Here is a 20,612-nt window from a genome sequence, read left to right as displayed (position 1 = left end):
AGCCTCTCAGCAGGGAGGGACTCGGTCTGGTTCTCATTACCAGAGCCACTGGCTCCTGAACAGATGATGGCCGTGGCAAGACTGGAAACGGTTAGGAAGCTGGTTGTCCAGGTCGGAGGGGCTAGTCGCCTGCGGCAGGGAGGTGACAGGGCAACAGAGAAGCAGGCAGATGTGTTTTAAGAATGCCTAGGAGATCAGAGTTGTAATGCCTGCATTTGGCAGTGGATTGGGTTTGGGGGCAGATGGAGGAAGCAACCAGGGAACCCCAGCTCTTAAGGCGCTCCCGGAGGGTGTAAGCAGGAAACAGGTGGTTGATACTGTTGAACGGTGTGCAGTACCAGCGTGTTCACCCTTCCCACCATACACACTCCTGGGTCACCCTTTAAGTACTGACCTGTCCTGGGAAAAGGGCAGCAGGAGGGAGAAGTCCCCCGCCCCCCACTGGCCCCTTCTGGAAGGAGACTGGAGAGGGCAGGGTGTAAGACCAGCACTTGTCATCCAAGCTTAGAAGAAAGTGCTAGCAAATTCAACATATTCGTTGAATTTGGGGAGTTTAGGGGGAAGGTTCTGAAGGGCTTCAAGGGTGAAAAAAGGATACTTCATCTCTTTATTTTAAATGTCTGAACCTGTCATCAGCTGTTTTCTCCTGGGAATAAAACCCAGAGTGGCTTTTGAATCCCGCCAAGAGCCAGCAAGAGGCCATTTCCTGATTGTCTCTGTGTGCTCAGGAGTGCAGCCCGCTGCCTTCCTCCTCGGCGGGACCCCACGCGCCCAGGGAGGGGCTGGGAGTCCCCGCCATCAGACCTAGTCAGGCCCCGTGAGCACAGGAGGGTGAGAACTGGAAAAAGGCACAGGGCGGGACCTGCTTTCCCGTTTCACTCTCTGACTTCCTTTACAGAGCTCCCCACCCCACCCCACCCCACCCCACCCCACTCCACAGGAACTGGCCTTTCCTAGTGGTCCCAGAAAGAGAATTTGGATCATGTCATTCCTCTCCAAGCGTGTCATTCCTCTCCAAGCAGCCCCGACTGGTGCCCGCCATGGGCTCTGGTGTCAGAGACCTGGCACAAACCGCAGCTCCAGGACTGAGTGCCATGGACATTGAGCCAAGGTACTTCACTTCTCTGGACCTCAGTGTCTTTGAAATGGAGAGGAAGATGTAATGTATGTAAAGGTGTGGCATCTTGTGGACTTTCAGAAAGTGGGGTCCAGTGTGAGAGTCCTGAGAAGCCTCCCCAGGGGGGCCCTGTGTGGGCTGTGGATAGTGAGGCCTGAACACAGGTCTGGAGTTCAGAGGACTGCTGAGTCTGAGGCTGGGATACTGGGCTTCGAATTCCAGCTTGTCCTCCAGCCAACCACATGTTCACATCCACTGCCCTCTCTGCCCCTACGTTTTCTAGTTAAACATGCATCACATCTTTGCTTACCTCAGTGTGGCCACAAGTATCGGTTAGTCAAGTATGGGAAGGAATCTTCTGGAGTGCACAGGGCTCTCTCTAGGACAATCCTCTCACCTTGGATTGGGGGGGGGTGCCTACACCCGGAAGTAGGGAAATATGGGGAATCATAGTAGGTGATCAGAAATTAGGACCAATGTGTATGCCTGGGAAGGAAGCAGAAAGCGTATCACCCTGTGTGTGTTGCCTGCCTCCTGCCACCCAGTGCTATGATCTGCTTGAGTAGTGTCACTGCCGTCTGTCAGCAGCTCTGAAATATACGGCCTTATTCTGTCCTCTTCCCTGGATTTACACCTAGTTAGCAAGGTTTGGCAGGGAGGTGAATCTTCAGGGGTGGTTGCTGGCAGCAGGCCATATATGGTTCTTTAAAACTGCATTTTGTCCTTAGCCTTTGCTTCTTACATTTACATAAAAAAAAAAAAACTTGTATGGGGCACCTCCTGTCCACCCAGCACTTGACATAATACTGTCTCACTCAGACCTCACTTTAAGCTTATCACAGTAGGCATAGGCCATCTTATAGATGATACTCAGAGAGTGTATTAGGAGTTTTTGGTGCCAAGAGATGGAATCCACAACTCAAATCTGGCTTAAGAGTAAAAAAGGGAGTTCAGTGGCTCATGTACCTGCAAAGCTCGGTGGGAGGTCAGGTTCCAGGCTAAGCTATTTTCAGGTCTCAGATCATCTCCACAGGGCGGGACCTGCTTTCCCGTTTCACTCTCTGACTTCCTTTACAGAGCTCCCCACCCCACCCCACCCCACTCCACAGGAACTGGCCTTTCCTAGTGGTCCCAGAAAGAGAATTTGGATCATGTGCCCAGCCATGACCCAATCCTTACATGCCCAGAAGTTTGGAAGACTCTGACAGGCCAGTTGTGTCATGTACCCCAGCCCTGACCCAATCCCCCTGCCCAAGAGCTTGGAAGGCTCTGTTTAGTCAGGTTGGACGATGAGCCCAGCCCTGCAGGTGGGTTCAGGTCCGGGAAACCCAAAGACTGAGAATGGCATGTTCTGTTCCTAAAGAGCCCATCAGGACACTGCTGGGGGAGAGTGTTTACGATGGTGGCGGTCCTAGACCAGGTTAGGTGGCCTGACTGGCATTACATGGTGGGCACAGCGCAGATGTCAGCCTGAGGCTGGCTGCTTTCAAAGGCCTGCCATTCTTGCTACTCAGGGCTCAACCCTCAGCCCCAGTACACATTACAATCAGGGCTAGAAACAAAGTAAATTATGAGACCCGGTCCACACCCTGAACAAAATTAGATGTTGTAGCTAACGTGGAGTGTGGGCATCAGTATTTCTCAAAAGCTCCCGAAGTGATTGTACTGTGCAGCCCGAATCAAGAACCAGTGAATCAGGCTGGCCCTCCACCCCCTCACTGTATGCCGTAGGTCACTCAACGTTGCAAGCGCAGCCACTGTCAAAGGAGGGCTCAGAGTGCAGACAACCAGGTGAGTCTGGGGGAGGATGAGCCGCGGCCTGCGGGACCTGGGGTGTGGCCGTGGGCAGCCTGACCTTGCAGCTGACGCAGGCTATCTGGCGGGGGAGGCAGGGCTCCTCACGCGAAGCCAGGAGGGTATGCTGGCTCCCGGTTCTCTCCTTCAGCATTGCTAGCTGTAGCATGTACATTACTTTAGCAGTTGCCTAATTGGTGGCGCACACTTTACAAGAGTGAGAAACACCCGGCCTGGGGCGAGTGGCACTCTTCCTCACCGCCTGCCGTGGCAGCCCAGCCAGGACCCTGGGCTGGAAGCAGGCTTGCTGTGGAAACAGCGGGCACCCAAGCCACCAGCATCCCCTGTTCCTCTTCTAAGACAAAGGGAAAACATCTCAAAAGGTAGCTACTGAGGGACCTTCTTTTGTCCTGTAGTTAGAGACAGACAAGGGGAAGGAGTCACTGGCCACCTCTGCCACTGATTTAATGTATTTGTCCATCTCTTCCTTAACCTGCTTTGCAACTGTTCAGCACCTCTGCGTGGCAGAAGAGGAGCCGACGCTGTTGCTGCACGTGCCGGGCGCTGCCTCTACAGCAGAGCAAACTGAGGCTCCCAGAGGCTCCGTGACCTGCCCGAGGGCTCACGGGAGCCAGCCCCTGGCACTGAGTCCCGACTCAGCTTGCTGAGGCCCCAGTCTTCGGTCTCTGCCCAGTGAGAGCCTACAGCTCCTTAACAATCCGCGGCCCGGCTCCTGCTCCCCCACCCCACACCCCTTGTTTCAGAACTGTGTTTGGCTTCACTACACACGACTGCTTATGGAGTCCTGCTTGCCTCCGTGACACAAGCCAAAAACCAAGAGCCTCCATCTCATACGTGTGTCCCTTCCAGGGCTTCTGTCTGTGCCACATCTTCTTCCCAACAGTCCACTTGGCCACTTCACTCTGGTTTTCAGCAAGATCCTTTATTTATTTGTCTCCTGTTTCCCCCACTGCATCCCATGAGTACAGGTAGCCAGGTACCTCTACGGGCTGCTGGCTTTGTAAACGTGGAGTGGTCAGTGTGTACAGAAATCATGCACCTCAGTGATTCTTTAACAAGATACTCAGTGAGCAAAAAGACTTCAGGTGGGTTTGAGATTTCTACCCTTTGCTGCATTCTCATCGCTGAAAAATACCTGTATAGAAATTTTGCTCACATGTAGACCCGTTTTCCTTTGCAGACTGGCTAGTGCCTGCTAGTGCGTCTCACGCTGTGTCTACTCCTGTGGGTGCTTCCTCACAGAGGCTGCTGCCTTCCACTCGGATACAAACGCTGGACCTGTACGTGTGACGTGCTGGACACTCACACTGCCCCATGGCTTTAGAAATCCGACATTGCTCAGGACACATCTGAGACAAGCATCTCTAGTATGGCTGGAGGCTCCTCTCTCACACATGGGCTAACAGGAGGCTGCTTCTAGAATTAGTGCCTCGAACCAGCCACATCCCTCACAGGAGACCGGAAAGCCAGCACTGTGCCGGGGGTCCTCTGGGCTGGCCAGCCCCGGCGCTGGCACTCATGGACAGCCTCCTGCAACGACACACACAGGACTGGCTCCTCCACCATCTCTGAGTCCCCCGCTTGAGCATTTATGTACAAATAAACACAAAGTCATAAGCAACAGAACCCCAAAGCAAAATGGACACTTTGGTCAGATCTACAATCCAAGTTTTGGCCAGAGACAGGCTCTCCCAGGAATCACCTGGTGAGGCCCCATCCCACCACAGCAGCTCCTGTCAGCCAGCCTGGCGGTCTCGACGTTCATCACCGTGGATGCGAAACAGCTCACCGGGGAATATTCCAGGCCCGGTTTGGCAGTAGGACTTCTGTAGGCAGTGAGGTAAGTGAATCGCATGTTCTGCGACTGACCCGTGGGAGCCCCAGCTCGGCTCCTGAGGACACTAGCCTCAGCTTTGAAGGATGGCAGTGTTTACAGAAGAGCCTCCAGTCCCACCAGCCAAATGCTCATCGCCCTCAGGAACCTGCCAGGGTGTAGGGGGAGGTGAGCAGTGGGGACAAGTCCCCCAAGGCCCTGACACTGGGTGCTGGGTGCTGCCCCTGCCTGCGTCCATCCTGCCAAGGAAGTCGGCCGGGTGCGGGGATGGTGGCCGTCCCCTGCCCTGAGGTGGCTGAAGGGTCCCCCTGTTGGACTGTGACAACAGTGGAGACCAAGCTCTCCAGCTCTCTGGTTTGCAGTTTTTTGTATTTGTTTTTCTCTTTTAAAAGGAGTTGCATGTTACCACGTTCAGACAAATAACCATTTGGTTACTCAATTTCAGAGCACTGAAAAGACCAGGTAGCAACCTGACGCAGACAATGGGGGGCACCGGGCCTCTGGTCGCCGAGCCAAGGAATGCGTTATCAGGCAGGAAGGAACTGCGGAAGCAAATGACCGGAAGGGAAAAGAAAAATCTAAGGAAATACAAGCTGAAATTTTCCCGTTTACAATAACCAAAGGGAAGAGGGACTCAATGTGATAGAAAAATCCCGAATGAGAGCTTTCTGCTGAGGCAGGTCTCTGGACATGGAGTCTGGGTCTGGACTGTACCCATCTTCCCTGGCTGGCCCGCGGCCCCTCTTGCCGACTGCAGCATGGGAAAAGGTTGTCATCGTCCCGGAGCAAAGATGAAATCCAGGGCCTGCCGTTCAGCTGCTGCCACATTTGGATGCCACAAATCCACCATGAAAACCACCCGTGGGCCATCCTCTGCTGAACCTGGGAAGGGGAGCACGAGAGGACAGGTCTGAGCCACCCCAGAGCCAGGATCACGCAGGGCTGGACACCACGTGGTTAGCTTCTGTCCCTCGGCACAGATGGGAATCAAGAATGTTATCATGATTTCATTATGATTCTGAGCAGAGTGCGTAAAAGGAACTGGGTGGCAGTGGGGTGGGGTGGTGGCGAATGAGGAGGGGGCCAAGCCCGGTGGGATCTGCCCCAGTACCCACTTAGGGCAGTGAAGCAGATTCCATATGATCCTGTGATGGTGGATACATGACTTTACATATTCGTCAAAATCAACAGAATGTACTCCACCAACGTGAACCCTAATGTAATGTATGGTCTCTAGTTAATAATAACGTGTCAGTATGGCTCATCAATTAGAACAAATGTACCACTCTAATGCAAGACGTTAATGAAAGGGGAAATTGTGTGTGGAGGTGATGTGCACTTTCTGCTCCGTTTCTCTGGAAACCTAAAACTCCTCTAAAGAAGAAAGTCTGTAATTTAAACCAAAAAGGCGGCGAAGGGGAAGGCCGACACTCACCTTCGTGGAATGCAGTATGCAGGAAAGAGTCGTCAAAGAGGAGGCAGCGGCCTTCTGCCCAACACTGGGGCTCCCCCCCGACCACCAGCTCACAACCACCTGGCGTTTTCAGACCTTGGGGGGAAAGCAGAGGGAGGAGTAAAGGCAGGCAGGACCAGGGAGGGTCGGAGGTCAGGGGACGGCCTGCTTTGGTGAGAGTCCCAGGCGTCCCAAGCACCCAACCTTCTGCCTCATCCAGCCGGCACCATGTCTGGGGGTGGGGGGTAGTTGGGTAGGGCAAATACAGGCTGTGCACCCCCAATCCTCAGTGGCCCCTTGGAAAAACTCATTCCTCCCCTGGCTTGGTCTGTTCTGGGTCATGAGCCCCTCTGACCGAAGCACAGACCAGGGCCTGCATTATGCTTTTGAGACTCCTGACCCAGCCAGGGGACCCCTGGAAACTGAGGGAGGCCAGGATCGGAAGCCAGCCTTGCCCAGTCACTGTGTTTACTGTGATCCCGTCTCTGGGGCCACTGAGACTAAAGACGCAAAGGCCATCACTAAAGACGCCTTCCTCTTTGGGTCCCAACCTTGAAGCCCACTTTGAGACATGAGGGTGGCATGTTCTTAATTAGACCCCCCAGCCGCCCCCTAGGAAACACGGCGGCCCTAAAGAAATGCCTGAGCTTCAAGAGAACAGATCTCACAGGGAGCCATCTGCTTGCAGCGCAGGTGGGGAGTCCCAGGCTTGGCTGCATAACCCTGGGGAGGGGGGGGCAGATGACATGCCGCCACATGTAAACGTCCATGTCCCCACCTCCCACCCAAGAGTCTGAAGAAACACTTGGCCCCCATCGCTCCCTAACACCCGCAGTGAGGGCACTGCACAGCCATCTCCCAGACTTGAAGGGGCTGCGTCAGCTGATGACTCTCAGGAAGGCCTGCCCTGGGAGGGGCCCCTGGACAGGGGGCTGGGGTCCTGGTGCTCTCGTCTGCCTTCAGTGACCCACTGTGACAGCTAAGACCCGAGGCCCATCGGCATCCCCCCAGTTTAATCCTTATGACAAACACACAACAGCTTTCTCTCTCTGACAGCCAGCGTGTCTTGACGCACCCCTTGAACCAGAGGTGGATGCTCCAAGGAGCACAGGTGTTGTAAGACTTCATACAAAGAGGCCACATGGAGGAGGGGAAGGACAGAGGTCTAGGGGTAAGATGCCTGGCTCTGACCTATGTGCTGTGTGACTTTGGGCAGGTCATTTCACTGACTCAGCTCAGCCCACTTAACCTCTCTGAGCTTCTTTGTCTGTAAAGGAGGGACATTGGCATACTTACTTTCCAGGGCTATGTGACTGCTGTCCTTGCAACCAATAATTAAAAACTTCCTGTGCACAGATTTGCGCCAAAAAGCACTTTATAGACATCACTTCACCCACTTTACAGATGGAGCAACTGAGACTGAGAGAAGTTAGGTGACCTACAGAATCACTATTTAGCCCGTGCAAAAGCTGAGATTCAAATTCAAATTCAAGTCTGGCTCCAAACAACAGGCCCTTAGACCCCTGGGCAATATGATACAAATGCTACTTATTCCACTGGTGGGATTAAAGCGATTGTCCACTTTCCTGTAGTTAATATTCAACTCCCAGTAGTGCATTTCACTGACTCAGCTGAGCCCATCCATCTGGAATCCAGGCCACATTCTCCTGCCATGTTCACACCTGCAGAGTTGAGCCAGCCACTCCTGCCCGGATGGAAAGAGCCCACAGGCCACGTACTCCTCAGTGGCTGGTGCTGGCAGAGAAGACCTTCGGGGATAGGTGGTTCTCTGCAGGGACAGTCCATCTCAGGGTTTCAGAAAGCAGCTCTCCTTTCTCCGGGTCACTGAATGATTTCATGGCCAAGTGCCATGGCACAACAGAAAAATGGCCTGGCTTGCTGGCTTAACAGCCCCTTGCTTATTCTCCTCTGCCTCCCCCTTCATTCTGTTCCAGCCTTCCAGTGACCCACCACTCCTCCTACTGCCCACAGCCCAGCTTAGCATAAATGGCCAATACTCCCCCGAAACACAGTGCCTGTGTGGCTCTTGGGTGTAGAGATGTAGAGACAGGCCTCACCCATGGCCCTGGCCAGTCCCACGTCCCCAGTCCATATCCTCTGGCTTAGGGCTTTCTGTTCTGTCCCCACCAACCCACTGCAGGAGGCAGGAGAAGGGGGAGAGAAAGCTGTCCCTTCAGGAGGCTGGCAGCTGGCACTTAGGGTGGGCAAGGCAAACACAAGCTGATTCGCTGCTGCCACCCAACTAGATGGCCAAGAAATCCAGCATCATATGCACGAACCGGAAAGGCGTCTGCTTGTGCCGAGTCAGAGCGAGTCCCCTGAATACACTCCTGCATTTGCACCCACCCTCGCCCGAGGCTGGCCATCTGCCTTCCCAGTGACATCTGCCTGCTGAGCGTCAGAGGTGGTCTAAAGGCTTGTGGCAGTGCAGTGGGGACGTCCACCCTGTACACAATGCTGGGTATCGCGTGGTTCCGCAGGGAGTCCATGCTGGGTGACGTCACCGCCAGGGGTAGCTCAGAGCGGCGTCACCTAACAAATGGGTGGAGGGAATGCAGAACAGTGACTGGGGTTTCAATTGTCTGGGGACAGTTCTGCCAATCACAACTCAGATTGAAGGCAGACAAAGAGGACAAAGGTCGGCATTTCAAGAGCTCAGATCTGACCTACAGGTGCCTCCACTTCAGCCAGGTAGCAGCAGGTGTGGCCACCAGCAGTCCCAGGCTCACTCTGCCTCTGACCTCACCCTCTGCAGTCCCTCTCTGTCAACACACAAGGTCACGTGACTCGAACATGCCTTTGTTTCCTTCCTGAGTGGATGGTCACGTGGGCATGAGAGTGGAGAGGGAAATGCTGAGCCCACCCAGCCACAGCCTGCCCTGGCCACGGGGAGTGAGCCACACTTGAGCAGGCCATCTGCCAAAGTTTCCTGCTGCCCAGGGAACACGACATGGCCCTGTTCTGGTGGCAGGTAACTAGCGGGGCTGAGAAGGGAATGACAGGTCAGGAAGAGGGCCCGTGTGGGCATGTTTCACACACACACACGCCCACACTCATGTTGCCCAGAGGCACGACAGCATTAATACACAGGAGTTTCCTAGGTTTCCTGGGACCCTGGGTTTCCTGCCACCAGCCTTTCCGACTCAACACATCCGCCTGGAACTCCACCTCTTCAGTCCTCAACCATTCTTCCCTCAAATTCTGAACCTTTAGAAAAATATACAAGGAAAAACTTCAAAATGAAAAGCATTGCTCCTCACTGCCCGCAGCCTCAATTCCGAAGCCTGGCTGGGAGTCCCGGCTGCATTTTGCTCCCACCCGACCTGTCCAGCCCACCTGGACCCCACCTGTCCAGTAGAGCCCAGACATGGCGTCCCCCGAAGGCTCCTCCTCCATTCCGCACTGGGGTCCCAGCCGTCCCTCAGGGGCACTGCATGTCCCCGGAGCAGCCCGCCTGCAGCCCCCACGCTGTCCTCTGATGTCAGAGCGCCCTGCAGCCTGGCACAGCGATTTTATTGATCACGGTCATGACCTGGATGGTCACCTCACCTCTCAGATGGATCAGATCCCCTCCACCCGGCTACCTCTACCTGCCAGTCCTTTACACAGAGTACATCTGATCCTCTGAAAGGCCGTCCAGTGAGGCAGCACTACCTCCATTTTAAGGGAGAGAAAACAGAGGCCCGCAGAGTGTCAGGATCCTGCCCAAGGTCATTCAGCAAGTGAGGCTGACAGACTGAGTCCAAGTGTGCTCGGAGAGCCTGGTCATTTTCCACTGTTTTCTGAGGGCAGAGACCACATCTTATGGAGGCTTTTTCACACCACCCAACACGATCTTTGTCACAAAAGCTACTAGCTACCATTTATTGGATGGCCATGTGCCGAGTACCATAGAAGAACCCTCTTAACAATCCTCTCCATTTTATAGATGAGGAAACTGAGGCAGGGAGAGACTCAGTTACTTGCCCAAGGTCCCACAGCTGACCGTGAATGCAGGATACCTCTGCAGCCGCCACCCTGTCCTGCCTTTACTCTCAAAATACTGTGTCAACGGCTCAAGTCTAGTTCTTCGTATTTTAAAGCAGGGAGGTCCTCTGTTCAAAGCACATTTTACTCAGAATTGCTACACAGAGCAGGGAAAAGCAGAGGGTTCTGGGTGAAGAGGGGCTGGGAGGCCCAGGGCATTCAGCTCAGGTCTCCCTGGCAGCCTGAGGGTCCGTCCTCTGTGGGACCCAGCTATGAGGCCCCACTCCAGCCTGTCTCGGGGGCTCCTCTGCATACTTCTCCCTCCACTCTGTAACCACGGTGGCCAGTGCTACAGCTTCCTCCGGCTGGGCCGTGCTGAGGCCCTCCGCGTGCTCCTCTAGTCGGGGGCACTAAACGGTGGTGCCGTCACCTCGGTAACCAATCTGTTTTCACAGCTCATCAGGAACAAGGCCTTCTGGGGAACTAATACCCCTGTTTACCAAACTGTTTTTAAGCCTACCTCTGTTGAGCCTTTCTCACTCTATTTGGGCTCTGTGCAAATAAACGCTTTACAATACACATCGTCTTATTAGATCCTCAAAGTAACTCTGTAGAGGATGATCTTTTCACCTCCACTTTCCAAATGAGGAAACTGAGGCCCAGAGAGGGGAAGATCTTGCCCAGAGTAACACAGCTAGCCAGTGGTGGGAGCAGGATGCAAACACAGGCCATTGGACCCCAAACCTGTTTTGCAAACCACTGCTATACCCAATACATGTATTACCAACTTCCCAGGAAGCTGAATAAAATCAACTTAACACCAAACATCACGTCATCCCAGATTCTTCAGAAAGCACTGAGGTATCTCTCCTGGCCTCCTGGGTGTCATTATTAACCTCAGGAATCACAGTCTTTGGCTCTAGAGCTACACTGTCCAATACAGTAGCCACTAGCCAAGTGTGGCTAGTTAGATTAAGAATTGAGTTTTATAGTTGCACCAGCCACATTTCAAGCAGGCAACAGTCACATGTGACTACTGGATCGGACAGTGCAGATGGAGACCAATTCTGTCCCCACAGAAAGTTCCTTTGGATAGAGCTCTGGTCTGGAATTAGGTTTACACTGATCACAAGTTTCTGTTTTGACTCCATCTCTGCTGTCAAACTGTTTACATGGGAGAAGCACTGAGCTTGCATGATGTCTGGTTTCCCATAAGTCAGACAGGCTGTGCTCAGAAGGGTACATGCCGGGAGACCCCATCCCTGCAACGTACCTAAATGGCATCGGATGCGGATGTTGGTGGGTCCATAGTGCTCCGTTATCACCGTCCCAGGGCTCAGCACGGAGATGCATGCGTTTCCAAAAACATTGTTCCCAATACAGGTCCGAAGGCTTCCAAGCAAGCGGTACGTCCGTGGGCACTTCCTGCAGTTCCTGGGGACACAGACCCCCTGATTGACCAAGTAAAAGGTGACCCACTCCCCGCTGGGGGTGCTGTTCATTTTCCATCCTTGCGGGAGGCTGCAGTTTGAGAAAGCTTTGTAGAGGGTCTCAAACTCACACAGGACGGTCTGGAAGTTCCGTTCCAGCAGCTCCACATCATGCTTCTGTGCGTCCCGGGAGAAATAGGGCGTAGTGGGGAGGTCGGGCAGGAAGAAGACCTCGGGCTTCTGGATGGAGGGCCGGCTGTTGAGGTAGCGGCCCTGCTCGCGGATGCCCTTGTGGATGCGGCCCATGCCAGACCAGGAGTAGCGCTTGGCATACTCCTGCAAGTTGTGGTAGAGTTTCTGGTTGAGGCCCTCGTTGTGGGTGCAGCGCACGCACTCAGGGGACTGGCAGTACACGTACCCATTCTGCAGCCCGCTGGCATCCGAGCCCTGCATAAGGGCGTTGACCGAGGCGTAGGGCCGGGGCTGCTCCCTGCCCACGTGATAGCAGTACCATACAAACAGGACCAGCAGGCAGGCCACGGTGACCACAGCAGTGGTATCACAGTCCCGCACAGACTGGATGCCTGCGGCGATGCAGTCCCTCAGGCCGTCCAGCGACCAGCTCCAGGCCACCAGCCACGGGAGCGACATTGTGGGGAGTTGTTGCTGAGCGTGTGAAGCAAGGTTGGACAGTCAGTCCTCTGGGGACCCCAGGGCACCCACACCATGCAGATCAGTGCGGGAGGGAAGGGGCAGCTGGCACAGGGGGAGGCATGGCTGCCACTGTTCCTTGGGTCCTGCCCAGGGGTAGCACTGACCTACGCCCGGGCCCACGGTTCTGCTCCAGGCACAAGTCACCACGGGGCAGGTGAGAGGCGCTGCCTGATGTCGCGTGAGCACGTGGGCTGGGAGCCAGGAGGCCAGCTTCCGGAAGTCCAAACCTGGGCATAAGAACAAACCAACCAGCATAAATGTTTACACCTGGAAAAGTCTTCAAGTGAACTGTAAGTCTCAGATCGTTTTGTCGGCAAGGGACCCCACTTCTCAATCTTGTGTACTCTCTCCCCATTTTATGAGCCAGTAGTATTTACTCTGCATCAGATACTGTTTGATAATTACAGTAGTCCCATCTAGATCTTCCTTGGCTTAAATGGGGTTATGTCCTGATAAACCCATTGTAAGTTGAAAATACCATTAAGTCAAAAATGCATTTAATACACCTAACATACCAGACATCACAGCTTAGCCTAGCCTACCTTCAATATGCTCAACATGCTTACACTAGCCAAAGTTGGGCAAAATCGTCTAACACATAGCCTAACACATATTTCAAAAGGAAGTGTTGAACGTCTCACGTAATTCACTGAATACGGTACAGAAAACGAAGACCAGACTGGCTGTTGGGTACAGAATGGCTGTCAGCGTCTCAGTTGCCCTGTGATCACGCGGCTGAGTGGGAGCTGCAGCTCTCTGTGCTCTCCGCGCTGCCCAGCATTGCGAGAGAGTATCATCAAATTGCTAGTCTGGGAAAAGATCAAAACCCCAAATTCGAAGTAGGGTTTTTACTGAATGCCTACTGCTTTCACACCATCACAAAGCAGAAAAACCCTCAGCTGAACCATTGTAAATTGTGGACAGTCTGCATTTTGTGTCATCCTTAGGAAGTGCTATTATTCCCATTTACAGATGAGGAAACTGAGGCTCAGAGAGGTCATATAACTCACCCAAGTTCACAGAGCCAGTGCAGGGACACAGACCCCATCTGACCAAAGCCAGTATCCACCCATTTGCAATACTCTTTCACAGTAGGTATTTAATAAGTGCTTATTCGCCTTAAATCTCTGCACCATTAATTAAAGAGAAACCTGGGTTTCAAAGGCTTTGAAAAATGGCAAAGGAACTTTAAAACTGCATGTTCTCCATTTCCATTTCTCTTTTTGCAGCACTTTGTCATTCTTATTTAATCTCTCTTGCCCTTCTGACAGGGGTTGAGCTTAAATCAAGCTGGAAAAGGAAATGGACTCTCTGGGGTCACACCCGTGCCAGACACAGGGCATTTTCTGTCTACCCGCCTGGGAGATAACTACTGGCCTCACCCATGGGGTTATGAATGATGGGACAGAATGTTAAGAGAAGCCCTGTCAGGTCTCTGATGGTATCCAAAAGAGAAGTGCTTTGCCACACACCTTGCCAATGGTTAGGACCAGTGTCTAGCACCCTGATTACCCTAATAACATAAAAGTATGATCAGAGTCCAGCTGCCATGTCACCTGTGCCTGTAAAACCTCAGCCATGTTTCCCAGCTGAGCCCTTTGTCCATTCTGCTTTTTCTAATCTGATGAGAACAGCCAAGTCTGGTGCTACTCCAAATTAAATACACTCTGCATCTCAAGGAGCAGAATAATTCAGAAAATGCGTTTCACGCTCAGCCTTCTCTCTCTCTCTCTCTCTCTCTCTCAGGAATATGAGACAGTGACTCAGAAAGGGGGAAAGCCGTCCCCTCCTCTTTCTCAGGGGACTACATTTGGCCTGAAGTTCTTGCAATAGTAGCAGAGGGGTTAAGAAGCCAAACCGGGCATAGGCTGGATGGAGCATTAATGCCAACCCTGGGCAGGTCACTTCCCCTCTCTAAATCTCAGTTTCCTTGTCTATAAGACAGGGTAACGTTCAGCTCACTGGACGAAGGTCAGTGATGACAGATGTAAAGCTGTCACGATGTCACGAGCGTTCAGTGTGTGCTGGTGGCTGCTGTGACATGCGGCCCCCATCTCCATCAGCCAGCAAACCAAAGGTGGGACATTAGGCAAAGTTATCTCAGGGCTAAGAATTCCAGCAGCTAAAGGCAAATTCTGGATGCTCTTGTGCCCCACATTTCAAGTTATTTTATTTTTTTGTCACCAGACTTGCAAAGCTAAAAATCAAAGGGAAACCTTAGGTGCTCATTAACGGCCTATTTGCATCTTCCCAGTTTAGGATGAATAAAAGAATCACTTGACAGAATGTTTTAGTAAGTCAAAAACACACATACTGAATATTCATGGGCATTTTTTATGTTTCTAGGAAAAATACAAGAGTGGAGAAGTTAGAAGTTAAGTTTTTTTTACACTTTTTCAATGTCTTCACAGATTCGGGGGAAGAGGGGAAAGGCTGGCTGGGCCCACTGGATGGGAACAGACCCCCACCCCCACCACCACCAATACCCCTGGTTCCCTCCTAGAACAAGCAGCCACTTCCTCTTGAGGGAAAGTGAAAGGAAATCCGGATGAAACACGTTTTGTTTGCAAGCCTTCTTCCAAACCCCAGGATTCCTGAAATTCAGTGTGAAACCATCTTGTGCGTGATAACAAGCACTTTTGGTACTAAAAGGATTTCCCCCACCCCTGAGCTAAACTCCTAATTGGAACTTTTCAACTCAAGTCTCCAGGAGAGAGGTTTCTCTTAAATGTTCTGAGGAGGTGATAATTTAACAAGCACCTGTTCAGTGTTAGTTCCCATCAGCCCTGCTAATCAGTGCAGTTTAAGTCAATCAAAATGAAGGCAGGGAAGACAGGGTAGATGATGAGGGAAATCTCTCCACTGGACACCCCTGCCACTTAAGCCTCCTCGGGGGAGCCTCATTCTGCATGTACAATGCCAGCCATAAATGCTCCCTAGGCTGAGCTATAAACAAAAGGCAGCCAACGATCCTGATGCCCTGAACCCCGGTTTCAGACACTGTTCACAAGATTATAAACAGCACTTAGAGCTAGAGATAGGATTTGTCATGCCTGTCAGTGACTAAATTGGCCAAAATATCAGCAAGTCCCTGAGCCCAGAGGTAGATTAACAACCTCACAGCTGAAATGGGACGCCCTAGGAAACCCTAACCTTTACGGGGTGATTGGCAGCTTATTAAGTACGGGTTTAAACATCTGGCCCTCATACCACCTAGCGACAACCCCTATCAGTCCCAGTGGGAGGGGTATGGAGTCTCCCTGCTTCCCCCAATCCTGTCTCCAGGACCACAGCGACTTCCAGCTTCCTTCACACATCTGTTCCATTTGTATCTTTTTCATTTCTGTCCTCATTAGGGATGGGGACATCTCATTGCAGTTCTGCAGATCAGTAAGGTGCAACTCGAGATCTTAAAAGTCACTTGGCTCCGGGGAAGAGGGTCCAAATTCATGGCCAAACGAGTGAGCAAGACCAGTCAAAGGTAATTTCTGATGAAATGAACACCTGGGGTACAAACTCACATCTCTAACCTGGTTAATCCAGTTCACATTACCAGTCCAAGAGGCTGCCCAATGTTACAGAGATTCTGGTCACTCAAGGGGCGGCCAGGCTACCCTAGAAGCCCTCCAAGGGGCAGGGCAGTACTGGGCAAATGTTTGATGCATGCCACCCTCTCCACCCAGGCGCCAGTGCTGCCAGTTCCCGTGGGGGGAAGTGGACACCTTTCCTCCTGACTTTCTTGTCCAGCTTTTTCAGCACCAACCCACTCTGGCGAGTTGGGGAAAAAGCGGAGGGCAAAAGATAGGTTAACCTATCAATAGCCTAACAGATGGTGACCACCAGGTGGTCGGCGGAGGAGGGGGATGGGACGATGGAAAGGTGAATACTGATAGAAAAAGTGGTGATCGACTGAAGATTAGGGAAGGCTGCTTATGGTGATAACTCACGGGACAAGGGAGGAGGGTCACCAAGGGAAATACGGGAAGCGGGTGATGCTCAGGACTAGGGGGAGGGGGAGAGCAAGCAAGGAAAGGCACCAAGGAAGAGGGTGATGGGGCGGGCGCGGGCGTAAACCCAGGGGAGAGGACGACGGGGCGGAGGGGGATGCTCGGGCCGCGAGCAGAGCCGCGGTGGCGGCGCTCGGCACGCAGCGAGCGCCGGGCGGCGGGCCCCACTGCCGGGCCGGGATGCGGGGCGCGGGCGGGCGCCACGTCCCAGGGCATCCTCGGCGGCTGCGACGCGGGGCGTGCGGACCGCGGTCCTGCAGCCGCCCGGCCGCCGCCTCTCCCCCTCTCCCGGGCTCCGCCCGGCCGCGCCGCCCTGCCGCCCCGCAGCCCCCAGAGACGCCGCTTACCTGCACCCGGGCGTGCGGGAGGCGGGGGGCAGTCGCCGGGGCCGGGGCCACGTCGCCGCCCGAGGGCGCGGACGCTCGGACGCCCCCTGCCCGAGCCGTGGGGCCACCGCCCGGCCGCTGCCCGGCCCACGCCGAGGGAGCCCGAGCCGGGGCCGCGCCGGTGCCTCCGCGGGTGCCGACGCCGCGCCGCGCCGCGCTCCGCGGGGCCGCTGGAACCACAGTTCCCACAATGCCGCGCGCGGCGGGCGGGCCCGGGGAGGGGGCGGGGCCATTGACCCCCGGCGCCCACTGCGCGCCGCCCCCCGAGCGGCTTCGGTCCCGGCTGCGGCGGCCATGGGCGGCTGGCTCGCAGCGCGCGGGCGGGCGGGCGGACGGGCGGCCCTCTGCAGCGCTCCGTGCACTGATTCCCCCGCCCTCCGTCTCTCCCCCGCTGGCGCGGTCGGGCCCCCTGGCTCCGTCTGTTCCTCTCTGGCTCTCGGGGTCCGTCCCTCCCACCTGCCTCCTTTCATTCTCTTTCACTTTCCCTGCCTCGCCTTTCTTTCCTCCCTCACTTCCTCTCGCTCGGACACCCTTCTCTGCTTTATTGATTCCTTCAGCGTTCCCTTGGAAGGCCTCTCGGGCCCTCGGATTGAGACCACCAAGCCCAGAGGATCCTGAGTCTCAATGGAAACCTGGTCGTTCAGTATCAGCAATTAGTGGGCAACCCCTTTGTGCCTAGCCCAGTGCGCCACGCGGAGCAGTGCAGACACGGGCCCTGCCGCCGGGAGTAACAAGTCTAGCCAGGCGTCGGCAATTCCCGTGTCATCGCAGGTATAAACCTAATAATCACTGTGCTGGGAGAGCGGTACCAAGAGAAAGTGGGGGGGCAGGATGAGTGTGTCCTGGGATTTGGGGGTGGAGCATAATGAGGGGTGGAGGGCCCTGGGAGGCCTCTCTGAGGTAGGGATGTGTGAGTCAAGGCCTGTGGGAGACACATAAGCCAACAGTGGCCAGGGGATGTTAGGGACTCCAGGGCAATCACGCATGGGCGGGTCTGGCAACACGTGTGGGACCGGGACTGCTGGCCCACAATGCATCTGTTCTGTCTCAGAATCGGTTTTTGCTGCCCCAGAACCCACCATGTTCCTGTCCCAGAGCTCAGAATCCACATGTACTCTGGCCTAGAATCTACCTCTACTACCATGTCTTACAATCCATTTCCTCTCTGTCACCTCTCCCTTTTCTCAACTCCCAAGAGGGAAGACTTTTTTCTTTTATTCTACTAAAATAAACCAAAATGCGTACATTGTGAAACCGTAACATGCACTGCCAGTCGTAGAGGGGTGTGAGCCCCAGCAGGGTGGAGAAGGTAGGAGGGCATTTGCACCATCTCACCTTCAGAAAGTTGCTCAAATTTCAACTTGTCCAAAGGTACTCAGACATCACACTGACAGCGCTGAAAAAGAAAAACATTGTTCATATAGTTGTAGATGTGTGTTCCATTCCTGGACCACACCGTCTGTAGTACATTATGAATTAATACTTTCTTTACATCCAGTAATTATCTTTGCCCAGTGCATGGTAAGAATATTTATTTGTTCATTTGGCAGTATTACCATACACAACATTTTTGCTGACCCTGTTTGCCATTTCTTCTGGGGGACAGTGGGAGGTGAGTTCCCCCAGAGAAGGGTATCTACGCTTTCCACACGGAGCTTGGTGCATGAGGGCTACAAATAAATTGTTGCTGTGCTGATGATGGACGAGTCAAGGGCCAAGTGCATCTAAATTGCCTGCCTTCACCTGGCTGCCACCCCCATCCTCCAATGTCTGTCTTCTCTAGGGCAGTCATTCCCAGCCCACTCTGAGGCTGCACAACCTATCATTACGGCATCTCATACACTCGGGGGGGTGGGGGGGGCACCCAACTCCTTCCTCCTGCAGATGGAGTCACTGGGGGACGAAGAGAAAAAACATGCCTTGCGCGATCAAGGTCACGGCAAGTCAGGAGGGGAATGTATAGACCCTCAAGAAAACACTTGCTGGGTGCATTCAAGAAACCAGTACAGTCACTTTAGAAAGCAATTTGGTAGTGTTTTAACAACAACAAAAACAAGTGTGTAATACCCTAGGAAACAGTAATTTTACTAGTTTATATCTTCCCTAGAGAAATTCTAGGGAAAGGAATACTGATGTAAGCAGAATTACACTTGCAGTATGATTTCATCTTCCTAACACATCCACACAACACAACGTTATTCTATGTTTCCTGTGGTATATACGTATATTTATATAAAAGCAGGAGAAAAGCAGAATACACTATTCTGTTCTCTTAAAAGCTTAAAATATTACAGTGTTTGTAGATACAAAGAATATCCCTCAGAGGAAGCACACCAAATTCATGAGTTGTAATTTCAGGGGAGGTCAAGAAGAAATGAGAATTGGGCACAGAGAACTCCAGTGTTTTCTGTATGTTTTAATTTGATTTAATTGTTTCAAAAGGATTTTAATGCTTCTGGAACAAAATCTAAAGAGGACAGATGAGTTACTAGGAATACCTCTCTCCCCCATCCTTCAACTACCTGGTTCCCTTTCCTGGAGACAATCATTATAACCAATTTTTTAATCATCATTTCAGGAAAATGCGATGTATTTGCAGATGTACGGAGGTATCTTAACTTTTAAGAAGGAAATATTAGTATGTTATTAGTGATATTAAAATAGATTTAAAAAATAAATTTGAAAGTTACATTGAAGACTTTTTCAAGAATAAAGAATTGTTCAACACAAAAAAAATCTGATAGAATTCATCATATTAAAAAATTAAAGGAAAAGAATTACAAAATGTCTCAATAAATACAGAAAAAACATTTGACAAAATTCAATAGCCCTTCATGCTTAAAAACTCCCAGCAAAGTAGGAATAGAAGGTATATGGAGCCTGATAAACAGCATTTATAAAAACCTACAACTAATATCAGAAGTCGAATGCTTTGCCTGAAAGATTGGTACCAAGAGAAAAGATTTTCACTCTCACTACTGTGACCCAACATTGTACTGGACGTTCTCACTAGTGTAATAAGGCAAGAATAGAAAATAAGAGGGATTTGGAAGAGTAATAGAAAAAAAACTGTAATAGCCACAAAGCTGTAAAGAACTCAAGAATGAATTTCACTAAAGTGGGGAAGATGAAAAAAAGTGAAATAAAAATATTGAAGGGCACGGAATAAATTGTGAATAATGACAATGTATGCAAAGTTCATGGATATGAAGAGACAACATCATAAAGGTGTAAGTTTTGCCAAATTATCCATAAAATTTAAATCAACTTTTATGAGAATCTCAATGTTTTTAGTGCAAACGAGGTAAAATATCATAAAACTTATATAAAAAAGAAGAGGGAAGAAAGCTAAAGTAAAAATGAAACGAATAAGAAATGAGCAAAGGATAGGAGCAGGCAATTCACCAAAGAGGAAACACAAGTGGTTGATGAACACGTGGGAAGGTTCTGTGCCACACTGCTCATCAAGGATTAAAGCCATGACGTGATGCCATTTTGCATTCATCATGTTGGCAAAAGTTAAAAAGCCAGTTGATGCCAAGTGTGTGCTGGTGAGACTGTGGAGCGACAGTTGTTTCACACTCCAATCTGTAGTTTACTTTTCCAGCAGATGAGTGTGTGTAGCATATTATTGATATTAAGTGTGAATGCATGCAAACAATATGGTATACTGTTCAGGGAATGTGTCTAATATATATGTACTATTATATACATTCATGCATTTATATATATATACATTCAGGCAAAAATGTATATATTAATATGTACTAATATAAATAGCAAAACTCTTGCCTAGGGATGATTAATACAGATTCATGACAGTATATGAATATGGAGGGAGGAGGAGAAGGAAATGGGATCAGGGAGGG

At 51.9% G+C, this 20,612-nt stretch overlaps 1 protein-coding gene and 2 long non-coding RNA genes across 5 annotated transcripts; 2 read left to right on the top strand and 1 right to left on the bottom strand.

The window, feature by feature from the left end:
- The first annotated feature begins 1,143 nt into the window (after window positions 1–1,143).
- LOC118967459 (uncharacterized) lies at window positions 1,144–6,170 on the top strand. 3 transcript variants are annotated; one of them, XR_012125493.1, is made up of 5 exons: window positions 1,144–2,908; window positions 3,095–3,294; window positions 3,424–4,017; window positions 4,113–4,772; window positions 5,212–6,170. It is a non-coding gene; the product is annotated as an uncharacterized lncRNA (long non-coding RNA). The 3 variants fall into 3 exon arrangements; XR_012125494.1 differs by lacking the exon at window positions 3,095–3,294 and having other exon boundaries at window positions 1,146–2,908; XR_012125492.1 differs by having other exon boundaries at window positions 1,146–3,294.
- On the bottom strand, window positions 5,510–16,898 carry ASPHD2 (aspartate beta-hydroxylase domain containing 2). Its single transcript, XM_036993414.2, is given in 5 exon segments — window positions 5,510–5,648; window positions 6,202–6,315; window positions 11,480–12,289; window positions 12,292–12,577; window positions 16,705–16,898. Coding segments are annotated over 4 exon segments (1,107 nt in total). The 5' UTR covers window positions 12,365–12,577; window positions 16,705–16,898; the 3' UTR covers window positions 5,510–5,538.
- A 162-nt stretch (window positions 16,899–17,060) lies between these two features.
- On the top strand, window positions 17,061–18,347 carry LOC118967436 (uncharacterized). The gene is made up of 3 exons (XR_005054458.2): window positions 17,061–17,184; window positions 17,301–17,514; window positions 17,795–18,347. It is a non-coding gene; the product is annotated as an uncharacterized lncRNA (long non-coding RNA).
- The last annotated feature ends 2,265 nt before the right edge of the window (window positions 18,348–20,612 follow it).

This window comes from Manis javanica, chromosome 15 (genome assembly GCF_040802235.1).
Source record: "Manis javanica isolate MJ-LG chromosome 15, MJ_LKY, whole genome shotgun sequence".
Classification (NCBI taxonomy): domain Eukaryota; kingdom Metazoa; phylum Chordata; class Mammalia; order Pholidota; family Manidae; genus Manis; species Manis javanica.
The sequence above is the reverse complement of the archived record's forward strand: the minus strand, read 5'-3'. Positions and strand labels throughout refer to the sequence as shown.